Consider the following 23,446-nt stretch of genomic DNA (forward strand, 5'->3'; position numbering starts at 1 on the left):
ACATTTCTGTCCCTGTAATAAATTATTTTGTTCTCTGTTGAGCTGTTAAATCCTCATAATTAGCTGCTGCGCTTGAGTGCTGATTCCTTTCTACGCTCACAGAAATCTTCAGATTATGCTCACTTTAGCCCCTCCGCCCCCAGCCCAGTGCTCCTCCCTCCTCAGACAATGTGTAGAATTATTTTTAATGAATTGAAAATGCTTATCTTTTGCTTTTCTCTCATACATTTGAGGCAACTCACTGTAGCTACTGCAGCCATGAAGTACAGCGGAACCTTGGTTTTTGAGCCCGAACGCTGAAAACCCAGAAGTAATTGCTTCCGTTTTCGGATGCGCCTCGGAAGTTGAACGGCTTCTGAGGCGCGTTGCTCAATTTCCCCCATTGAACTTGCTGACAGCCCATCGCGCCTCGGTTGTCCAATGTTTTGGAAGTCGAACGGTCTTCCGGAATGGATTATGTTTGACAACCGAGGTTCCATTGTATTTGGGTAGGAGAGCTGGGGGAAAATTCACACCTGGCAACCAGTTCACTCCTTGGGTTTCAGATAGTACATGGGTAGACGAGTCTAAAAAACCCGGGACACACATTTTCATGGCCCTCTAGCAGCTATGGTGGCTCATTTACCAGAAGTAATGCATTTAGCATTAACTCTGGAAGTGTATACTCAATTCTGACCAAACTACAGTGGTGGCCTGCAAGACGAATGCCTCGCAAGACGGAAAACCCGCTATACGAAAGGGTTTTCCGTTTCTGAGTTGCTTCGCAAGACGATTTTCCCTATGGGCTTGCTTCGCAAGACGAAACGTCTTGCTAGTCTTGCGATTTTTCCCCCGCTCCCCCCCCTTTTTCTAAGCCGCTAAGCCGCTAATAGCCTTTTAGCAGCTTAGCCGCTAATCCTTTAATAGCCGCTAAACCGCTAATAGCGCTAATCCACTTAGCCGCTAATAGGGTTGCTTCGCAAGACGAAAAAACCGCTAGACGAAGAGAATCGCGGAACGGATTCTTTTCGTCTTGCGAGGCACCGCTGTAGATCAAAATATATATCAGAGATTGGGAAAGAGGTTTTTTTTAAAGCCTATTTGGGAAGTAGATCAATTTGCGTGAATAAAGCCAGTCGATTCCCTTTTGCGATGTTAATGTTATATTTAAGGGCCCCCACAGAAAATGGGTACTCTTATTTTATTTTTTCCAGTAGAAAGATACACAGTACACAAGCCAGAAAGGCGTTCAAAATCCTACTCATTTAGACGTCAGAGAGTGCTTTGCTTTCTGATTGATAGTGTCCACGTTTAAATTTAAAGCACTGGGGGAAATCCATTTTGGAAAAACTTTCTGACCCTGCATCACTGTTACACGGGAGTAGTCATTCTCCAATGCAGATATTGTCTTGCCTAGAAATCTTCGTGTTACACATTCTGAGTGAGCAAACCTTGCTTGAGAAAGCATTTCTCTCATTCTAAAAGACTTTTTTTTCCCAGAAGACATTTTAAGGTTCTCCAAAATCATGGCGTAGTGGGTTCCCTCTCCCCATTTCTTCTGTGTCTCCCTTCTGTGGGACACATATCCTCTTGCAGATACCTTTGAGTAGATAGAAATCAAAATCAGCATTGCAGTACTCTGTGCTTTGCAAATCCTTGACTGAGTAGGAGTGGTATGGTTTCTGAAAGACTATTGCTTATCAGGTTTTCATAGTATGGAAGTGGATTTTTATGGCTGGAATGTTGCCATTCTAAATAAATAAATGTAAAAGTATGCAAGAGAGCTAAACTGAAACCCTGCTTGCCATTGATCTGATGTCGCCCAGTCCTTTATGCTTCTGATGAACCACAGGCAAGGTATTTGGGTATCATCCACCTGCTCACTGTTTGACAGTGAACCATATTACCATCCAGCTGCTTTTAATTTAATTACTGTTATTTTCCATCAAGTTATTAGCAAGCTGAGATGGCTCTGTTGGTAGAGCATGAGACTCTTAATCTCAGGGTTGTGGGTTCAAGCCCCACGTTGGACAAGTAATTCCTGCAGGGGGTTGGACTAGATGACCCCATGATCCCTTCCAGCTCTAAAATTCTGTGGGTTTTATTTTTCTATCTGAATATGCAGGTGACAGGAAAAGCAATTGCCTCTCGTTATTCTTGCAAGAGGTAGTTGGATAACGTATATGGAGTGTTTGGACACTAGACAGATGATGATTGCTTTTAATTGCAAGATGACTTGTATTATTATTTTTTTAAAAAAACAATTTATGAAATAGTACATTGCATTTCTTTTTCATTTGACACACTGGACCAATCTTGATTTTCTTATTCCTTTCCCCTTTCCATTTCTATCTTTCTAAAACATGACTTAGCATGCATTGCTAGAGGCATAATACAATATTTGATGACTAGTGATCTGATTTGCTATGGCAAAGAGCATATTGCATGTTGCGAAAAATCTTTTCTCTCTGTTTCGTTCAAGTATAAAAATTATCTCATTTCCCCCACTCCTTTTTTTCTTGTGGGTGCAGAAATGATAGATGCTCATGGCGATGTGTTCATGGTTATCTGTCTTATGTATTTTTCTATATATTATTTCAGATAGATAGATAGATAGATAGATAGATAGATAGATAGATATGGGGAGTTGCTCAGGGCTGAAAAGCAGAGGGTTCTGCAGAGTTGGAAACCATGACAGAGACCCTTGTAGAAATAAAAATAAAAAATAACCTGTTCTTGCAAATATAAATCAGGGGATCATAGGATTCTCACTTCCCTCACAGACATTGCCTGTGGCAAGTAGTCACCTAAAGATCATACTGCTGGTTTGACTCAGGACCCCTATATATAAAGCCTGCCTTTCCCCATATGAACTCTGAGATCATGGCAGGCAGTTCACTCCACTCACCTGCCTGGACCCGTGTGCCACGCAAACCGCAGCATGACGACACCCTTACAATTTTATTACATAGTGTACTAAGATAACCCCATAACAACTTGGCTAAAGCCTGGTTGAGTTAGTCCCCGCTCTCCCGCTTATTCTTTTTCTTGCATATATTTGTTACTGCTGCTGGCTGAGTTTCATTTGCATTGTGATTGCTGATAAGCGCTTTTGCAGAACAGACCTGATCACGATATGCATACATGACCATTCCAAAGTAGCAGCAGGCAATGCAATGATAACGATCCTATATAGAGAAGGGGGCTATTAAAAAATGACAATTGCTGTCATTCACCCCAGGGCTAATATGACACTTGCCATGGTAGGCGGCTGTCATGATTGAAATGCAGTGCAAATGATGAACACAGTGACATTACTTCCAGGTCTTTCTATTCCCTGTAAGCAGCAAAAAACTGTTGGTAATGGCTTAGATATGAACAGCATGCTTTAGGGATATTTCTGGCCTCTGTCAGTAAAGAGCACAACAAAGGACTTCCTTTAGTGTCACAAATGAACATAACCACACATACTGCTGTTGATGCTTTCTGTTAAAATGGGCCTGAGTTTACCATATCTTTCCCTAGTGATACCAGCTGTGTTTTGTCAACGTTGCAGTGAAAGAGAAATTACTATCCTAGAACAAAGTTCTCAAATGATTTCCTTTGGATGTCCATGGATTTCATGTGGGACTCTTTTTTTTTTTTAAATATTAGAGAACAAAACTTTTGATTAGGGGTCGGCAATATATTGTGCCCCAAACTGGTTTGAAGTCCATCTTGTGATACCAGTTTCATAATTTTTGACCTGGCGATATATGTGTGTGGCTATGCAGAAATCACGTCGGGAAAACCGTGAAGCCGGATAATGTTTCTCTCGATTTCTACAGCCCCTGTTAACTCTGCCAACTCAGCTCTCCCCTGCCTCGTGAAGGGGAAAGTGAACTAGTGAAGACAAATCAGGTCATAAAATCATGAGCATAATGTGCCACGTTTCTACTCGGTGTTGGGACATCTTGGTAGAAGAATTGCAAGGAGTTTTTAAAGCCCTCAGCGTCTTACTCATGTCAACAGCACGTAACTTCAGTTCTTTAGACAACTTAGGGCGGTTGTGACTAAACAAGAAATTGAAAGAATCACAAGAGCAGGCGCCGGCAAAAATCAGAATGTGGGAAAAACTGATGCCTTTACATAACTTCATCCTTATTTCAGACATCATGATATAAAGCCAGGATATTGCAATGTTTAGCTGGTGATTTATCACGATGTTGAAAACCAGATATCTCCCAGCCCTACTTGTGATCTTTTATTTTAAAGGGGGTTGTTGTTGTTTAGTCGTTTAGTCGTGTCCGACTCTTCGTGACCCCATGGACCAGAGCACGCCAGGCACTCCTGTCTTCCATTGCCTTCCGCAGCTTAGTCAAACTCATGCTGGTAGCTTCGAGAACACTGCCCATCTTGTCCTCTGTCATCCCCTTCTCCTTGTGCCCTCAATCTTTCCCAACATCAGGGTCTTTTCCAGGGAGTCTTCTCCTCTCATGAGGTGGCCAAAGTATTGGAGTCTCAGCTTCAGGATCTGTCCTTCCAGTGAGCACTCAGGGCTGATTTCCTTAAGAATGGAGAGGTTTGATCTTCTTGTAGTCGATGGGACTCTCAAGAGTCTCCTCCAGCACCATAATTCAAAAGCATCAATTCTTTGGTGATCAGCCTTCTTTATGGATTAGAGAATAATATAGTCCTTCTCAATAAAATGGCGTAAGGAAGACAGCTGTCTTGTGGAAAGCAGTTCTTGTGTGACCAATTCCCTTCCACGTTGTTCGCTTGGCATGGATTCACCCCTTTTCAATCACTGTCCTGTTCAGCGCCTTGCCAAAAGGATGGGGCTCCTCCTGCTTCAGGCCTTACTGTTTACAAACAAAAGGACAGCGGAGGGTGAAATGCTTATTTTAAATATTCCAGCTAAAAATAACTTTGAGTAATTGGATAGCCCGTGTTAGTACAGTGGCCTACTGGCAAAATGCGGAGACGAGCGTAGCAACACAGCACAACAAAAAAACCATGGCACTGGATGAAACAGAAAGTTGACAAGTTGGAAGTGAGTTCCTGCAATTAAAATATCTCTTCCTTTACAACGCAATTACTGTCGGAAACAGAAACTTGAAAAGTAGATGCACTGCGGTCTCGTGTGGCTGGGGTTTTTTAATTAAAAAAACACACAGGACTAAGATAGGCCGGTGTTTGGGCTTTTGTTTCCTTCCCAGCAGCTGGCTGCAAGGCAACTGGGAAAGACAACTCTGGGGATGGAAAGACTCACAGAAACACATATCTTGGGTGTCTTTTTACAGGCTTGCCACACTCTTTCTTCTAGACTTCTGGTTATCCAAATAAACCGCTTAATGAGATGAATGAGGCTGTTATAAGGAAATTTCTCGTGTTAAATCCTTTTAAATCTGATTAATAAGTGGCTTGAAATGATTTCTTAAAAGGCTGCGGGTGACACGTTGTAGCTCAAGTGTAAAATGTAGGTTAAATGGTTACGCAGGTTACAATTTGTGATACTGCACAGGAATCAGTTCTATTTGTGGATACAACAGCTCACAGGATCAGGCTGTACAATGATTGGATTACTCTACAGGGTCCCTCCTGGTGTGTTTCCCTGTGGTTTTTTTAGATTTAAAAAGGGAGGACGGAATAAAATAGCATTATGGTCTAAACACATTGCCACTTTTTGATGCATGATTATTATTATTATTATTAATCATGATTGTCTCTCCCCTCCCTCCATAGTTTCCCACCCAATAACTTGTGTTCTTTGGGTGGCTCACAAATATTTAAAAACAAAACGCAAAGCTAAAAGAACACAATCGAAACAGTAAAAAAAATAGCACGGCTCTTGTGTGGAATTATATTGTACGCTTAGGGGCATAATGAGTAATCCAGTTGTCAGCATACTGGGGAATGAAATAATAGCGAAAAGCGAATTTTGCTCAAATTATATAATCGCTGAAGATTCAGGAGCAGCTCTGTTTCAACTGTGCTAAGACAAAAATGTCAGTGGAAACCCGATACTAAACCCACAAAGTGCAAGTGAAAAATGTGCCTTTTGAGTAGAGACAACCTGGCTTGCGGGTGGGGTGGAATAGAAAAGGTTTAATTAGAAACTTTCCCCGTTTTCCCCCTTATCCTCTGGGCTTGATATGAACAGATAGGGAGATGGGGCTGAGCGAGAAATTATGGCATATTTTTCTCAAAATGATCGTTGAAATGGCATTAATTGAACGATAGGGATGCTGTGTGTCTGAGGTATTTTTCCCTTAGGACCTGCAACATAGTTTGGCATTTTAAAGCACATTCACAAAATTCTCTTTTTCCCCCCCCTTCTAAAGCTTTTGCTGGAATGATTACCGTATTTTTCGCTCCATAAGACGCACCTGACCATAAGACAAACCTAGTTTTTAGAGGAGGAAAGGGGAAAAGCCCCCTTTTTTGAGGATCAGCTCACAGTTGTTGAACTTACTTTGCAAAGGGAAAAATCCTGTTTTTATGGGGTTCAACTCACAGTTCTGCAGCTTCTTTAGGAAAGGAAAGGGAGCCGTTTCTACAGTTTCCAGACAGATAATCTAATCAGCCAGTCACATGTCGCTGGGGAAACAAACAGCCTCTGCCTGCAGAACATACAACAGTGTAGGCCTGGGCAAGGGGGCGGCGCCGGAAAGGGAGCCAGCGATGGACCACACATTCGCTCCATAAGATGCACAGACATTTCCCCCTTCTAGGAGGAAAAAAGTGTGTCTTATGGAGCGAAAAATACGGTAGCTGTGTGATATCTGATCCCCCACCTCATAGCCTCTTTCCTTGTGGCAGCAACAGGAGGTATATCTGCACAGCCTAATTTTCCCTTGGCACCTGGTATATTGAAACAGCAGCATCCCAGGTGCCAGGGAACCTGGGAAATATAGTTTTCTGGACTGCCTGAGTGCTCAGTAGGACTGCAAGAGTTAACAGCTTGGGTTTATTTGAAAAACTGCCTTACGCCATAGATGCCCACTCAGCCACTTCACTCTGTGGAAGTGGTGCTTTTACAAGTGCCAAATAACATAAAGCAAACGTCTGCTAATGGGCAGGGTTAGTAAGGAGTCTTGGGATATAGAATTATCCAGGGCACCCAATAGGGGCATCAGGCACTCTGGGTGTTACAGATCCCAGGACTCCTTGCACCATATTTCTTTTATTTATTTAACAAAATTTGCATACCACTTAATTGTAAAACTTATAAGTGGTTTGCTAAGAATATAAAACTTGCATTAAAATGGTCACTAAAAGTCAAAGCTTTAAAAAATCTCAATGCAATCGTACCTTGGTAGTAGAATGCCTTAGTTGTCAAACAAATCAGCTCCCAAACATGTTCCGGTTTGCAAATGTTTTTCAGAAGCTGAATGTCCGACGGGGCTTCCGTGGCTTCCAATTGGCCATGCCTTGGTTTCCGAACCGTTTCGGGAGTCGAAAGGACTCCCAGAACAGATTAAATTCGAGAACCAAGGTGTGACTGTATAAATAAAATCAGCAGCTTAAAATGCATATTATAATATAGAATCACAGAATTGTATAGTTGGAAAGGACCCCAAGGATCCTGTAGTCTAACCTTCTGCAATAAAATTTCAGATTAAAAAGCATGCCAGCTTTACACGTCTGGGTCGGCTTGCCTGAACAAAACATTTTAAGTAGCGCCAAACAAGTGTGAAACAAAAATTCCAAATTGAAGGAGATCTTCTTGGGAAAAGTATACTCCCATAGCTGTCAACTTTCCCCTTATCTTGCGAGGAATCCTATTTGGAATAAGGGAATTTCCCTTTGAAAAAGGGAAACGTTGACAGCTATGTATACTCAATTTTACAATGCAATTGAGCTTTATTATCTGGTTAAATTGTACTTTGTACTAGGTAATTGTGACAGTGACGTCATTAGCATTGCCCAATCCAAAGGGGACAGGTGCAGCAAATGACTTGCCCATGCAGTGGGCATTATCAGTAGTAACTGATAAGTATAAACTCGAAATGCACCCAAAATTTGCTCTTCCCAGAGGGTGTACTCCACGAATATTTACAGATGCAATTCCCCCTCTTCCCTTGTAAACAACACCAGCTTTATTTGTTTGTTTTCTGTATTTGTATCCCACCTTTGCATAAAACAGTCAAGGCAGCCCTGTCACCTAGTAAAATGATACACAATAAGTACCACCATAGATTCATAGAATCATGGAATCGTAGAGTTGGAAGGGATTCCGAGGGTCATCTAGTCTGACCCCAGTCTCAGCGAAATCATCCAGGACACATGGGCACCCAGCCTCCAAGGAAGGAGAGTTCACAACCCCCCGGGGGAGACCATTCCACTGTCAAAGGATCGATTATTGCTATAACCGTTTTTGAAGACGGACATTTGTTGGGTTGTCGTGGGTAGATAAAGGAAAAACAGAGGTCTTAATTTACAAATCCACTCTTCCTTTGTTGGTATGTCCTGAGATTTCCATTTAGTAGCAATCACTACCCTGGCAGCTGTTGTTGTATATAAAAAGATTGTTTTTTTCATATGTGGTATGTCTTTGCCCACCAACCCTAACAGATAAGCTTTGGGATTTTTTATCCAGGTTTTTTTTTAGCATTTTCTTAAGTTCCTCATGTATTATTCCCCAAAACTTCTTTATTTCCTTGCAAGCCCACCAATTTCCTTGCAACCCCACCAATTAAGTGAGTATATAGAATTGGCAAAATTAACTTCAATTATAAGATACCAATCAAGTCAAAAGTTAAGAATGGTGTGGAAGTATTTTGAAGATTATATGTCAAAATATTGTTCTAAAAATGACATGTTAATAGGCTTAGAATAAAAAATGTAAGCAATAACAAAACAAAGAAAGAAAGAAAGAAGGAAAAATCAGAATTTAACAAAAATAATTTATTCTAGAATGCAAGGGGGGAAGGTAGAAAGAAATATACAGAAGTTGAATTGCTGTGGAGGGAAGTAGAGGGTGGGTGATGGGTTTTATAATTAAGTGTATAATTAAGCAACTGTTGTAATTTAGATATTATATTTTATGTGAGGGAATCATTGGGAATTTTGGTTATTGTGTATATATGTTAAGTTTCAATAAAGATCTTTGAAAAGAAAAAGAAGAAAAGAAAAGAAAAGAAAACAGAGGTCTTAATGAGTCTGTGTGATGAGTGTGTGCTTGAAGTTTGTTCGGTGGATTCTGTTGTTCGTATACCGACGGCAGACTCTCACTCAGTGCCGGCAGATAGCATGCAGTCGCAGAACCCCAAATCAATTCCGTTGTTTAATTGCTAGGAACAAATGTGCTGGTCCCGGTCGGTGACCTTAAAGTGTTGTTTCCTCACACAGGCAGAACCCTGTCTCGGGGAATTTCAACACCTCCCACCCAAGCCTGTAGTCTCACCTCCAGCCTCCAAGCCATATGCTGCCGTTATCTCCACTGGCCCACTGTAGTGACACAGAACAGAGAGGAATGCCAAGAGGACAATGACAGTGACTTTTGCGCAAGGAACACGTCTGTTGTCTCACTGCCAAGTCTCTAATTAATGGCTGCATTCAGTCCCTCGCTAGCCCTGCTCAGCTGAATGTATGATCATTGCCTTGATTCGGGGCTTTCTCTCACAGAACAGCCCTTTCAGTCCAAAGCAAGAGGCAGATCGTAATCTTAGTTAATCCTGCTGTTGGTGCTATCTGCCGTATTTTTCCATGTATAAGACACAGAAGTTTGGGGGGAATCCAGATTAAGAAAACACCCCTCAGCACTTCCCGTGCCCCAATTTGAAACCTAATTTTTTAGTAAAAAAAACAAAACCTACTCTTATACGGTAATTCCTTTTCAGGGGTGGCCTTGCTTTTACAATAGTTCCCAGTTTTGTTGGGAAGGGTGTGGGCAGGCTTTATAAGGCAACCCCAAGAGATTTCTGTGCTCTTCATGAGGTAGGGTCAACAGCCGGGGGTGGGGTGGGGGGGCTAGTCAGAATGGATTCCTGTTGCAAAATCTCCCCGCCAAAAAGGTAAATGGCAGGAAAAACGACAGGAGGGAAGAGAGTGGTGTAGAAACGCTGAACGTGTATCTGGATCAATAAGCTTTAAACAGCCTTGGCCCTGTGTACTCGAAGGAGTGGCTTCACCCCTTCGTTCAGCCCAAACAGTGAGTTCCAGTTCCAAGGGCCTTCTGGTGGTTGGTTCCCTCGCTGCAAGAAGTGAGGTTACATGGGACCAGGCAGAGGGTCTTCTTGGTAGTGGCGCCCACCCTGTGGAACACCCTCCTGTCAGATGTCAAGGAAATAAACAACTACAGTGGTACGTCGGGTTACAGACGCTTCAGGTTACAGACTCTGCTAACCCAGAAATAGTACCTCGGGTTAAGAACGTTTCTTCAGGATGAGAACAGAAATCGCGCGGCGGCAGCGCGGTGGCAGCGGGAGGCCTCGTTAGCTAAAGTGGTACCTCAGGTTAAGAACAGTTTCAGGTTAAGAACGGACCACCAGAACGAATTAAGTTCTTAACCCAAGGTACCACTGTATATGACTTTTAGAAAATATCTGAAGGCAGCCCTGTATCGGGAAGCTTTTAGTTTGATGTTTTACTGTGTTTTTTAAATAGATTTTGCTGGAAGCCTCCCAGAGTGGCTGGGGCAACCCAGTCAGATGGACTGGGGTTGATGTTGTTAGGATAAGTTTCTGAAATTATTGCCTGTTGTTAGGCAATCCCCACTACACTTAACAGTGAAAGGGGTGGTACAGGAGAGAGGCAATGAGGAATGTTGGGGTGGTGGTGGATTGGTCACTTAATGTCACTTGGTTGACCAGACTTGGTGACCCAATGCATAGTGTCATCATCATAAACTTTATTGCACTAGCCAAAGGCCATAGCATCATTGACAAAGGAAACAAAAAGAATAACAACAATAACCATAAAAACCATAAAAACATCAGGCACTGCAAAGACAATAAACCATGGTCACTTCTCCTAGAAATTATTTGTTGCATACGATAGAATAGCAGGGGGTTCTCAGATGGAATGTGCCAGCTTAAATGTCCGAATCACCTTTGCAACTGACCGCTATTTTATCTAGTTCTTTTCTCCCGATCTTCTTAGCTGCCAACGCATATAGTGCTGCTTTATAAGTTACGAAGTCATCAGTTATCACTCAGCAGCCATTTCACCCTTTCCGCCCTGTTTGAGTGTGTTCCATTCGTAAGCAGGGGTTTTATAAATTGGTCCCTTGGTTCTATATATAGCGGGCATTGCAAATAGTGGTACAGGTCCTCTGCGCAAGGTTGCCCACACAGACAAAGTCTCTCCTTGTACTGTACTTTGCCATAGCGACCAACCACCGCCGCCGAGGGCATCGATTGTAATTGAAATTTTGTAAAAGCAGTTCTTAGTACGGCAAGTGGGAGCTTTGTCAGATAACTAGCTCGGATGTGCTCCGTTTTGATAAGTGGGAACCATGGTGAACTTTTGGTAGAGGCAATCGTGTTTAAATCCCTTTCTGCATCGGACCTGAAGAGACAATCTCTTAAGTGCCTCTTATCCATCTTCATGATCACCTGAAGATCTTGTAATTGATATTGGGTCAAGAGGCGTTGGAAACCCATAGGGTGGAACATGCCCTGTTCATTTTCACCTCTCCCACCAACCCCGTAACGGACTGCCTCATACGCCTTGGCAGTGGGACCCTCTCCCATTGCACACCCAGAAAGTTTGGCCGCTGTGTGGTATAAAGTACAAGAAGAGTGCCAATGCTCCATTGTGTTTCCTGGTCTCTTTACAGTCCCATTCCAAGGCCTTCTGAAGCCAGACCAAAAAGGTTCTTGGGGAAATTCCAAGTTCAGGAAACTGCCAAATCCTATAGCCCCTCGGACAGTGAATTGCACCTTTAAATCTCTCTCAATATTTCATTCAGCATTGAAGAGTGGGGTGGGCGGGGAGGGAATATCCATCTGTAGACTGCACTAGAAACGCTGCAAAGATTCACACCCACAATTTAATAACCATCACCGTAGCGTTAACATCTTGTTTCCACGTGGTGTATTCAAGTAAATTCATGTATTGGGAGTCTACATGGAAGTAATCTGAAAAATAATCATGATAAAGGTATTGGAAAATGGGGTAACAATATATTCAAATTCTGATCACTTGAGTCCAGTCTGGTATTGCAATAACTCCCCCATGTTGTTGTTTTTACTGAAGCAAGGAGGCTGAAGCGTATTTCTATGCCTGTTCACTTCAGGAGCCATATTTCCACCTAAAGCAATTGGCACACTAACGAATAGCATGATTGTTAAGCTGACCGGTTAAAACGTTTGCTTTTCCTTAGAGCAAGTAATGGTCTTTGAAGCCTGATGATATGGATCAGAGAAAAAGAGGCCCTCCCTACTCCCTCTCTTTTCTTTTTCATTTTGGAAGAGTTGCTTTGACTCTCAAGGTTGGAGGCAGTTCCTTTCCTGTTCGTTGAAAGGGTCTCCTAATCACCTACCGTATTTTTTGCACCATAACACTCATTTTTTTCCTCCTAGAAAGTAAGGGGAAATGTCTGTGCGTGTTATGGAGGGAATGCCTACGGGTGGCATGCCTACGGATTTTCCTCCTCTAAAAACTACATGCGTGTTATGGTTGGGTGCGTGTTATAGAGCGAAAAATACGGTAGTTTGGATTCATGTCGTGGTTCTAGGGACAAAAGTGAATGTTCGTGCTGGAGACACACAGACATGCCCCACTTCCTCACCTCCTGAAGTTCTTATTGTTCTCATGGCCTGGTGACATAATGGGCACACCCTAGGCCAGGCATGGCCAAGCTTGGCCGTCCAGCTCTTTTGGGACTACAACTCCCATCATCCCTAGCTTTCTGCACCCAAGAGCAACCAGGCCATCCTTTCTCCCAATGTTACACTTATGCAGTAATACAACCCGCTGGTCTGGGTCTGGCAGTGAGTCTTGTGACATTGCTGGCCACGTTGCAAACCTGAAGACAAGTCCTCCCACAGTAGGACACATTGAATTTTTCAACTTTCAAATTCCAAAAATACGGGGTTCTGAAATCTTGTAACACGACTTGGGATTTCAAAAGATATCCGGCTTAAATTAATAAATTTACTTTTGCTTGGTACGTAAAATGTGTGTAAAAATCAATAGTAGAAATATTTGCTGTTGCATATGCTGGGTTCTATAATGGTTTTATTGAAATGTTGCGTATTATTATGCTATGCCATTGGCTCTTAATTTTTTGTAAGTTGCTTAAAGACTTTTTTCTTTTGTAGAATAACAACAACAATTTGTTGTTGTTGTTATTAATAATAATACCTCAATTGCAGCAGCAGAAGTAGTAAAAACCCAAAGTCTAGCAGTATGTGAGTCAGGCTAACCTGTAAAAATCGATCAAATGTTTGGAGAATTTACTGAAAGGATGTTAAAAGGTATCACAGACTGCTTTTACAACTTCAAAGTTTCAGAGCTATCTGGTTAGATAGGATTCATGAAATGCAAGTCCAAAATATGTTTGGACACACAGAACTAGTTGAATGGATCTTAGTCACAGTTGTATAAACGGATGGATTTCATGCCTTGTTTAAATTGGGAGGATTTGTTGCTGTCTAAGAAATTAGCTAATGAATGACATTAAACATTGCCTAATGAAGCTATAGCAAAGGATGCCCATTCCAGTAACTTCTGTTTCTGCAGAACTTGCTCCAAGGTATAATTTGCATATTTCAAATAATCTTTCATGTTATCAGTATCTCCACATTTTTTTGTCTCCCTGTCCTTCAATTTGATGGAATAAGCATTTCAAATGTCAGTCAGTTCACTTTCTGCTAGTCAGTGAATAATGGGCAGTTTCTAATTTGACAGAATAATTAGGCATTTTAGAAGCCTAAGGCTAATTTTGGTTTTTATCTTAAATGAAGCAGCAAGAGTACAGCGCATTTAGATCAGAAGTTTAAATTAATGTATTAGTTAGAATTTGTAAAGCATTTTTAGTGTATTACAACTACCATGGGGCACCAGGTAGAGAAGAGGCCAGCTTGTGCACTGTTTAAGGTTTTCCTTTTCATTTCCTTTTCATTTGTAAAAGGTAAAAGGACCCCTGACCATTAGGTCCAGTTGTGACCAACTCTGGGGTTGCGGCGCTCATCTCCCTTTATTGGCCGAGGGAGCCGACGTACAGCTTCTGGGTCATGTGGCCAGCATGACCAAGCCACTTCTAGCGAACCAGAGCAGCGCACGGAAACGCTGTTTACCTTCCTGCCGGAGTGGTACCTATTTATCTACTTGCACTTTGACGTGCTTTTGAACTGCTAGGTTGGCAGGAGCTGGGACTGAGCAATGGGAGCTCACCGCGTCACAGGGATTCGAACCGCAGACCTTCTGATCAGCAAGCCCTAGGCTCTGTGGTTTAACCCACAGCGCCACCCGTGTCCCACACCATTCATTTGTACCACACCATTAATGTACAAGGTGATTTACAGAACAACAAAAAGCAACACATGACCTTGTTGTGTGGAGCTTACAGTTCAACATTTGAAATTAGGAGAGACAATTGAAGGAAATGGAAAGTCCAGGGGTGTAGGATGCAGAAATGGGAAGATTGGAGAAAGAAATCCCCCATCTTTATATTGACTTCATTTAATTTTTTTCCAGTGGAAAAGGTGGAAATTTGGGGGGAGGATGGAGAAAAATAATTCCACTCCTAATTCATGAACTAATCTCTCTTTTAAACTGAAGGTTGGAATTCTTTTAAGGCGAGGTTTGAAAATAATGCATTAGCTTTCACTTTACTCTCCCAAAATGCTACACCCCTGAAGACGCAGTCTTCCATTGTCTCCCAAGATGGACAGATGCCAACATGAACAATCCAATGCAATCTATAAGCATATTGAATACAGTGGTACCTTAGTTCCCAAATTTAATCCCTTCTGGAAGTCTGTTCCAAAACCAAAGTGTTCTAAAACCAAGGCGTGCTTTCCCATAGAAAGTAATGCAAAATGGATTACTCCAGACTTCTAAAAACAACCCCTAAAACAGTAATTTAACATGATTTTTATCTAATGAGACCATTGATCCATAAAATGAAAGCAATAATCAATGTACTGTACTATAAAATAAATAAGACAGTACTGTAGATGATAAAAATTAACATTATTTTCTCTTACATGTCATTGTTTGGTTGGAGGGCTTTTATCCATTTCTGCAGTCACACAATCAATCAATCAGTAGCTGAACTGGGTCCCACACAGTCACAAAAACAAGTCACAAAAATGGAGTCATAAGCCGCAGTCACAAGTCAGTCCCATAAAATGAAGAACAAGTCACAGTCAAAAAAACGAAAAAGCAACACAAACCAAAATTAATTTTTTTTTAGCAAAAACAAAAGCTTCAAATATCACCTCTGTGTTGCATGGGTGCTCGGCCAACAGATTCAATAGGTTCAGAATCAGCCGACAGATTCAACAGGAAGCCTCTGATTAGCAGTAGAAGATTCAATTTACAAACAGAACACACTCAACAGGAAGCGGAACATGTTCCGCTTCCAAGGCAAAGTTCACAAACCAAAACACCTACTTCCAAGTTTGCAGAGTTCTATTTCCAAGTTGTTCATAAACTAAGCTGTTCTAAAACCAAGGTACCACTGTATTCTTAGAAGTGCACTACTCTCAGGCTGTTGATTTGGGGTCGCCAGGTGCCTCTGGTGTACTCTTTCTGTTGCTTGCTTAAAACATATTTGTTTAGGCAAACCCTTCCAGACAGGTAGAAGTTACGTGTGTGTGTGTGTGTGTGTGTGTGTGTATGTATTTATGTATGCTACTACTGCGTTCCGTGTTTTGTTAGCCCCGAAATGGAAAACGAGCGAGTTCCCAACTAAAGAAGAATGGCAACTTTCTTTCTGGAATATACGCAGCTCACATATTTTAACTTATAGAGTAAGAGAACAAGAAGAATGTACATTTAAAGAAGACTGGAAAATGTTTATTGAATATATGGGTGACAAGTGTGTTTATTTAAAAACGCTGGTAGCATTAAGATAAATTCAACACTGTAAATATGTTTCGATGGATGTAACAATGGATTACCGAATGGTTTAGTCATGTAAAATATGCAGGGATGTATGGTATGCAAAATGAACCACGGAAAGAGAAGAAGGGAAGTTATTGATTTAAAGTTGTCTAAATGAATACTTTGAAATGTAAATTAGAAAATTTAATAAAAATTATATTTATATATATGAAGAAGTTACATGTGTTTTAATCTGCTTTTAGCTATTCTTGGCTTTGATTCATCTTTTGAAAACTTGTATATACTTGCTTTTAACTGTTTCTCCCAATTTGCTTTTAACTCTGCTGATTCTAAAACATACTCCTGGTCCAGGATTTGTTTACAGATATGGGAGGGCCATAGCTCAGTGATAGAGCATGTGCTTTGCATACCAGAAATCCCCATTTCAGCACATGGCATGCCTAGGTATGGTTGGCACATTCTCCTGTATGAAAACTTTGGTGTCAGCCATTGTAAATGATACCGAGATAGAAGGACCAATTGCTTAACACAGTATAAGGGATCTTCCTATCTTCCTAGTATGGGCAGGTAATTAATCTTTGGACAGTAAGTCATTTATTGTCCTGGAGAAATTGGTCATCACTTTGCATGCATGGACCAGATCTGTCCATTGCAGTGAACAGGGAGATCTCTACGTTGAGGAACGCTTAGTGAGCGTGAAGGCACTAATGTAACTCTTAAAGGGGGCATTAACTTTTCTTTCAGAAAGAATAACTTGCTTTTCCAGCAGGAAATAACATCACCGTAGTGCAAAAGTGCAAAAAAAGGCTAGTTGTTTACACCACATCTGAGGTTCTGATGCACTTTTTGCTGACTTTGAAATGAAGAAAAACATTGCAGAGCTTTTGACTCTCAACTTTCATTTTTACCGACTATTAAATATCATGTGAGCCTGCATGAGGACAGAAGCAACGTTAGAAATAATTGGAATGCTTTTACTAACAGAAGACATTGGCTCTGTAAGGGGAGGCGTTTTGGGGGTATGCAGTTGATAATGTTCAAGGCTGCTACAGAAATTAGCATGATATAATGTTATCAGTTGGACTGATTTAATGAACAAATTGTGTCTTAATGATGATTTAATGTCTTTTCTGTTTCATTAACAGACCAGAGACGACTTCCTGGGTCAAGTGGATGTGCCACTTAATCATCTTCCGGTAAGATATTTTATTTACAACCTTCTCTACTGCATCCAAGCTCCTGGGACAATGGCTTAAACCAAGGATGGGGAATCTGTAACCCTCCAGATCTTTCTGGACTCCGATTCCCATTGACCACAAACCAACAGGACCAACTGTCAGGGATTCTGGGAGTTGGTAGTCTGGCAACATCGGGGGGGGGTGTCCTAAAGATTCCCCATCCCCGGTTTAAACAATATCTTCCTATATACATAAAAATGTAGTACTGCATCACAGACCCAAATCTGCATGATGTCAGGGTGGGGTAGAGGAACAAAAGAGAAGGCAACGTCACAACACCAGTGGCCATGGAATGGGAGTGAGGAAGGAGGGACACTGAGAGGAAAATGACAGTTTTAAACAATAGCAGAGGTTTGAATAAAGCTGCCCATATATTTACAACTTCCATCAACTGATCATACATCTGTTTTGAAGGTGGGCATGCAGGTTCCCAGCCACTATTATTGTTCTTGGAGGGGAGAGGAGCTCCCAGAAACCCTTATCGTCTGGCTCATGTGTGGAGAAGAGTGGTTTTTCCCTTCCCCTCTGTAACTTTGGGGCAAATTTCTAAAGCCCCATGATAGGCCTTTGCAGACTATGGAAACACATGTATATCAAGCCCATATTTGGTAACTTACTTTAGCATCAGTAGTAGTGCATGTAGGGATGGATGGAGTTAGCCATTCAGATGGTGCACAGCCAAGGATAAGATAGGCAGGAGCTGCACCATATTTGTACATTTGGATGATATGCAACACCCAATGTGACCTGATGACGTAACTTGTGCTGTTGGCCACTCTCCGGGCAACGAATGAAACGTACCATATAGCAGCAGTTTGCTTCCACCATATATTCCTAGTTCTTTAGCATTTAAGGCAGCCTTCCCCAGTGTTTTGCTGTCCCGCTGCTTTCACCCATGACCAATGGCCATGCTAGCTGGGACTGATAGGAGTTACAGTCCAAAACACTTGAAGAACCCCACAAAGCACTGGTTAAAAGCTTAGAGTTCAAGTGTCTTGAGTACAGTTGTACCTTGGATCCCGAACGCCTTGCAAGTTGAATGCTTTGGCTCACGAACACCGCAAACCCGGAAGTGAGTGTTCCGGTTTGCGAATGTTCTTTGGAACCTGAACGTCCGACGCGACTTCCGCAGCTTCCGATTGGCTGCAGGAGCTTCCTGCAGCCAATCGGAAGCAATTCCTTTGTTTTACGAACGTTTTGGAAGTCGAACGGACTTCCAGAACGGATTCTGTTCAACTTCCGAGGTGCCACTGTATATAAAAAGAGTAAAAGAATCACGATGTGAGATTAAGTAATAGGAATTCTTATTCTACTGCTGGTATTGATCTCAGTTGTGTTTTTAGTGCCGAGTTTTACAAATGTGCTAGACCTTCAACCTGGTAGAGTTGTCACTAACCGGAGATTAGTGTCCTCTCCTGAATTGCACCAGAGCACAGCCAGCAGTAAACTTGTTAAACGTTCCTAATAAGCTCTAATGTTTTAACTCCATTTGTCAAACCGGTTGACAACCACAAAAGTGTTTTCAGAAAGGTTCCCTGCTGCTGCTCTAAAACTAAACCACTTGGGACCTAGTTAGAAGTAATACTCTGTTCCAAATGATTCATAAAAAAAAATTAGCTCTTTGCAATTTTCTATTCCTTGTGGAAAAACTACGTGCGATGCCACAGGGCTCTTTTGAAATAGCTGTTTCCATCTTACGTCAGTGGCGTCAACCCCCCACGTAGCTGCTATATGTAGGGAAGCAACATGGTTCCTGTTGAAAGCTTCTGTCTTTTTTTTTTTAATTAAACCTAAAATAACAACATTGAATGTGCTTTGTCGTTGAGAATGAGAAGTCCCCGTAACAGAAAACATTGCCTTTAAGAGCAGGAGAACAACAGATTCCAGAAAGTGCGTTTAGTCTAACTTTTCTGCAAAACACACCGAGAAACCCCAAAGCACTGATGGGAAAAGATCTTCAAAATACCGTGGGGGGGGGGGGAAGCAATTGCAATTATTGCAAACACCAAATTATAATGAGCCAGTGCACAATTATAGATCTCTTAAGCCTGATGCAGAATTCTTGTAATGTTTCTGACCCAACCAGCCTATGCACACCTGTTCTAACAGTTCCACAGCCTCCCTGCGATTTGTAGGTAGAAAGCAGAGATAGCGCTGCATCGGCATATTACTAATATCTCAGTCCAACTACCAAATTTTACTAATTTATTTGGAACATTTATAAACCTCTTAATCAAAGAGCTGTCTCATCGGTGTACAAATGGCTTTCCCCAGTGGTTTCCTGTAGATGTTAGAAAGCATAGGGAACAAGGTGGAAACCTGAAAACACATATGCCTAAGACTATGGGGCAGAATAGAAAATTCCCAGCACCACTGAATGAGACCATCTCTCCAAGCTGATGACAGCCGCCACATTGCATCTGTGCCAATATTAATGCCATCTATGGCTTTGATCCAGACTTAGTCATCCTTAGAAACAGATCCATCAAAATCAATGGAATTTAGTCATTATTAGCTGACGTCCCATTGATTTCAATGGAGCTTGTCAACGTCTTGGATGTAACCCAATATTTGAAGCAGAGTTTGCAACCCCTCTGGCTGTCTTTGGACATTTGTCCATGGTGTCGTAGTGCCATGGACACACCCATCTCCTGCTTCCTGTTGTGTGCTGGATCCATGCAAAGATACAACAAGGAGCCTTGACTTAATGCAAGCCAGGATCGCTGTCCCAAAGCCAATAAACAAGGGAAGGGAATCACATCTATGGCGCTTGTCGACAGGTTCATAAACTGTGGCATATGAAGCCATAGTGTAGGGATCACCAATCTGTGGGCACCTGGATGGTGGCCCTTGAATTTCTATTTTGAGGGAGGATTGATTTTATTTCAAGGGTAGGTCCTTCTTTGGAGGGTTTTTTCTGGATCTGTGTGTGATTGGGAAAGATGCACCTGGGCAGGGAGAGGAATAGGTGCATGGGTGACTGAAAGAGATGACTGTGGTCTGTATGCTTGGGGTGAGTGTGTTCATGTGCTGTGTGTGTAAGAGACAGTGGCTGAGATGTGTCCACCTTCTATATTTTTCTGGCACTACCCTGTTTCCCCAAAAATAAGACAGTGTCTTATATTAATTTTTGCTCCCAAAGATGCGCTAGGTCTTATTTTCAGGGGATGTCTTGTTTTTCCATGAAGAAGAATACGGTACACATTTATTGTCTAATTGTGAGTCAGGCAGACTCCATCAGGGCAGAGCGAGCAGCAGGCGGCAGCTTTCCCTGGCGGTGGCGCGGGCTCTCTGATTTAAGGAGACCTCGCACTGCCTGAACAGCTCCAGCTGCGCTGCGGCCAATCAGTGAGCTGCACGGTGGCGCCCGCCACTACGGTCCAGAGGAGTCAGACATCTTACGGTAGCTTCGGGGGCCTTATGTTCAGGGGAGGCCTTATTATTGGGGAGGTCTTATTTTGGGGTGATGCCTTATATTACAGCGAGAGGCAAAACTGGAAGTAGGTCTCATTTTCGGGGGATGTCTTACTTTCTGGGAAACAGGGCAGGAAATGTTCCCTGTTATTGGAGAGCATGGGCATTGCTCTCTGTGTGTGATCAATACTGTTGTGGTCGCCACAATCAGAACCAGCAGGATGTACCAACATACAGGACTTGTCGAGTGGTGGCGGCGAAGCAGCAATGACTGTACTGTCCCTAATTTTTTGTTACCGCCATGTCCCCAATGATAGCCATTTTGTAGCTGGAAGCCTCAGCACTTTCTAGGCAAGCGTTCAAACATGGGCAGATGATCACCTGCAAACCCTGGTGTGAAAATAAACATAGTTAGAATTAACCTTGGTGCAGATGTAAAGCTACATGATAGTTTACTGCGGAAAGTGAAATGAGGGAAGGCTTCAAGAAGGAGCCTATGGATGCTATGGGTCTCCCAGAGTTGTTAATTCTATTGGGAACATTATGTCATTTAGACTGGACCTTTTAAAGACCAAAGCCCATGGTCTGTATTGCTGCACCTTCTGTTTTCATAGTCTTACATCAAAATTCATATCTGTTACCCTGAAATAAAAATGATGTAAAGCTTCCAGTTCTAGACCATTGTTAGAGAGAGCAGAAATAGCGAATTCACAGCCTCTGCATGTTCTGTTCTCTTTTATATGCAAGACACATGCTTATGGACTTGACTGATGCACTCAACAAGAATAAGGAAGCATTAAAAATGTGTTAACAAGCAAACATTCAAGCCTAGAACAAGGAGAATGTTTTTAATGCCCATCTTCCCAGTGTCAGACAGTGGCACTGCTTTTGGAGACTCTTAACACATTTTAGTCACTTGTCTGCTCCATGGAAATTCTCCTTTTGCACAGCGAAAACACTCTTGCTGAAAACTGTTCAGAACTGAAAAACAGACTGTGTTTCATCCCGACAAATAAGGGTTTTCACATCGAGCTGGCCTTTTAAAGAAAGCTAGCTAAATATTTAGCTCTGCAGGAGACTCGTGGTTAGTAATGCTCTGTGGATATATCGCTTGGGAACGAGAACTGGGTGGAATGGCTGCTGAATGCTTCTCGGAGGCTAAATTGGGTAAATATATATTTTTGCATGACTTGGTTCCTGTTGTGAATCAGTGGAAGAGGGGACCGTCATAAATTTGATAAAATGGTCATGCTGTTAACTTGACAGGAAGCAGTAGAAATCCTTCTTCCTCCAGAAATACCAATTCACAGGTAGAAAATGGATACTAAAAAGACAGAGCACAGCAACTGATTTTCTCCTCTGCATCCATACCTATAAATGTCCACACAGCTCCCCACAGTCCTGGGAGCCACACAGCTTCAAAGTGCAAACCACTGCAGTGGGGCGTAACTGAATATTATATAGAAATTTTGAGGGGGGGTGTTAATGGCTAACAGCTGTGCAATATCCATTTACACATCCATAAATGAGCACGTGGTGTGAGTTTTCTGACAAAAAACTTCCAGTGCGCTAATTCCCCCCCCCCCCCCAGTTTTGAGTTAGCATGTTATTTTGACTCAGCTAAGCAACACTGAAAAAAGCATGTGTTGTCAATTTTACATGCTGTTAAATATGTGTTGTTGTTTTTCACCACTTGCCCAGAGTACCTTAACTGAAACATGTGATGCGATGGGGATCATAAAAGCAGACTTTTATGTCATTTCTCTTCATATTGTGTTCTTGGCGCTTGTCTGTCACCACACTGACGACCGAGTGGGCAGACAAGTTAAAATGGCGAACGTAGCTCAAGAACATGGGTAGGCAAACTAAGGCCCAGGGGCCGGATCCGGCCCAATCGCCTTCTAAATCCGGCCCACGGATGGTCCAGGAATCAGTGTGTTTTTACATGAGTAGAATGTCTCCTTTTATTTAAAATGCATCTCTGGGTTATTTGTGAGGCATAGGTATTCATTATTTTTTCCCAAAATATAGTCCGCCCCCCCCAAGGTCTGAGGGACAGTGGAGCGGCCCCCTGGTGAAAAAGTTTGCTGACCCCTGGTCAAGAATCTCGGAGCGAGTAGGTCAAGTGAGTGGGCAAGTGGCCAGCCTGGGTAGCCCTTCCCACAACCCCGCTGCCACAAATGGCTGCAGGGGAAGGGAATGAAAGTGAGAAAGTCTTTCTCCCCTTCGTTTGCCCCCTGCTGCTAAGAGAAGAAGGCCTGTATGTTAAAATGCAAACTTACTACACTTGGAGGAGAGGAACTCACTTCTGCGGCAGCAACAGAGCAAGCACAGGGATGGGCGGTGGCGGGCGGGTGGTTGTCGGATGAGCTTGTAAGGGGATGGCGATAGTTTTGGGGGGCAAGCTGTACAGAAATTGGAGAGAGGGTTTGGGGGCAAAGCTGTAAGGGGAGGTTTTTGTGAGTTGTAAAGGGGGGGTTGGCAGAGGGTAGTGGGTGGGTGGGCAGCAAGCAAGAGCGATAGCCCCTAATAAACATAGTATTCATACAAATGCCAAGTTTTCGCTGGAAATTGCTTTCAGTAGAATATTTGTAAGTATTTTTAGATTTGACAACTCAACTGTTGTAATAACCTTGTTGAGAGAAAGAAAACGGAGGCACTGAAAACTGTTAACAAGATAACTTTAGCAGATTTGAAGAGCTGTGTTCATAAATACATGGCATTCACAGGGCCTTTGATTTTAGATTTGACTGATTTGCAATGCAAGTTTCCCAATTTTGCTTGCATTGTATCTATCCATTACGTTACTGTTA

At 42.3% G+C, this 23,446-nt stretch overlaps 1 protein-coding gene across 15 annotated transcripts in view; it reads left to right on the forward strand.

The window, feature by feature from the left end:
- The window catches only part of NEDD4L (NEDD4 like E3 ubiquitin protein ligase), a 249,610-nt gene that overhangs the window by 155,975 nt on the left and 70,189 nt on the right, over positions 1–23,446 (forward strand). For all 15 annotated transcript variants that reach the window (XM_053408611.1, XM_053408612.1, XM_053408614.1 and 12 more), the window contains one exon: positions 17,127–17,177. In XM_053408611.1, coding sequence (XP_053264586.1) covers positions 17,127–17,177 — 51 coding nt within the window. The remainder of the gene's footprint in view (positions 1–17,126; positions 17,178–23,446) is intronic.

The sequence above is a fragment of the Podarcis raffonei genome, chromosome 11, assembly GCF_027172205.1.
Source record: "Podarcis raffonei isolate rPodRaf1 chromosome 11, rPodRaf1.pri, whole genome shotgun sequence".
NCBI lineage: Eukaryota > Metazoa > Chordata > Lepidosauria > Squamata > Lacertidae > Podarcis > Podarcis raffonei.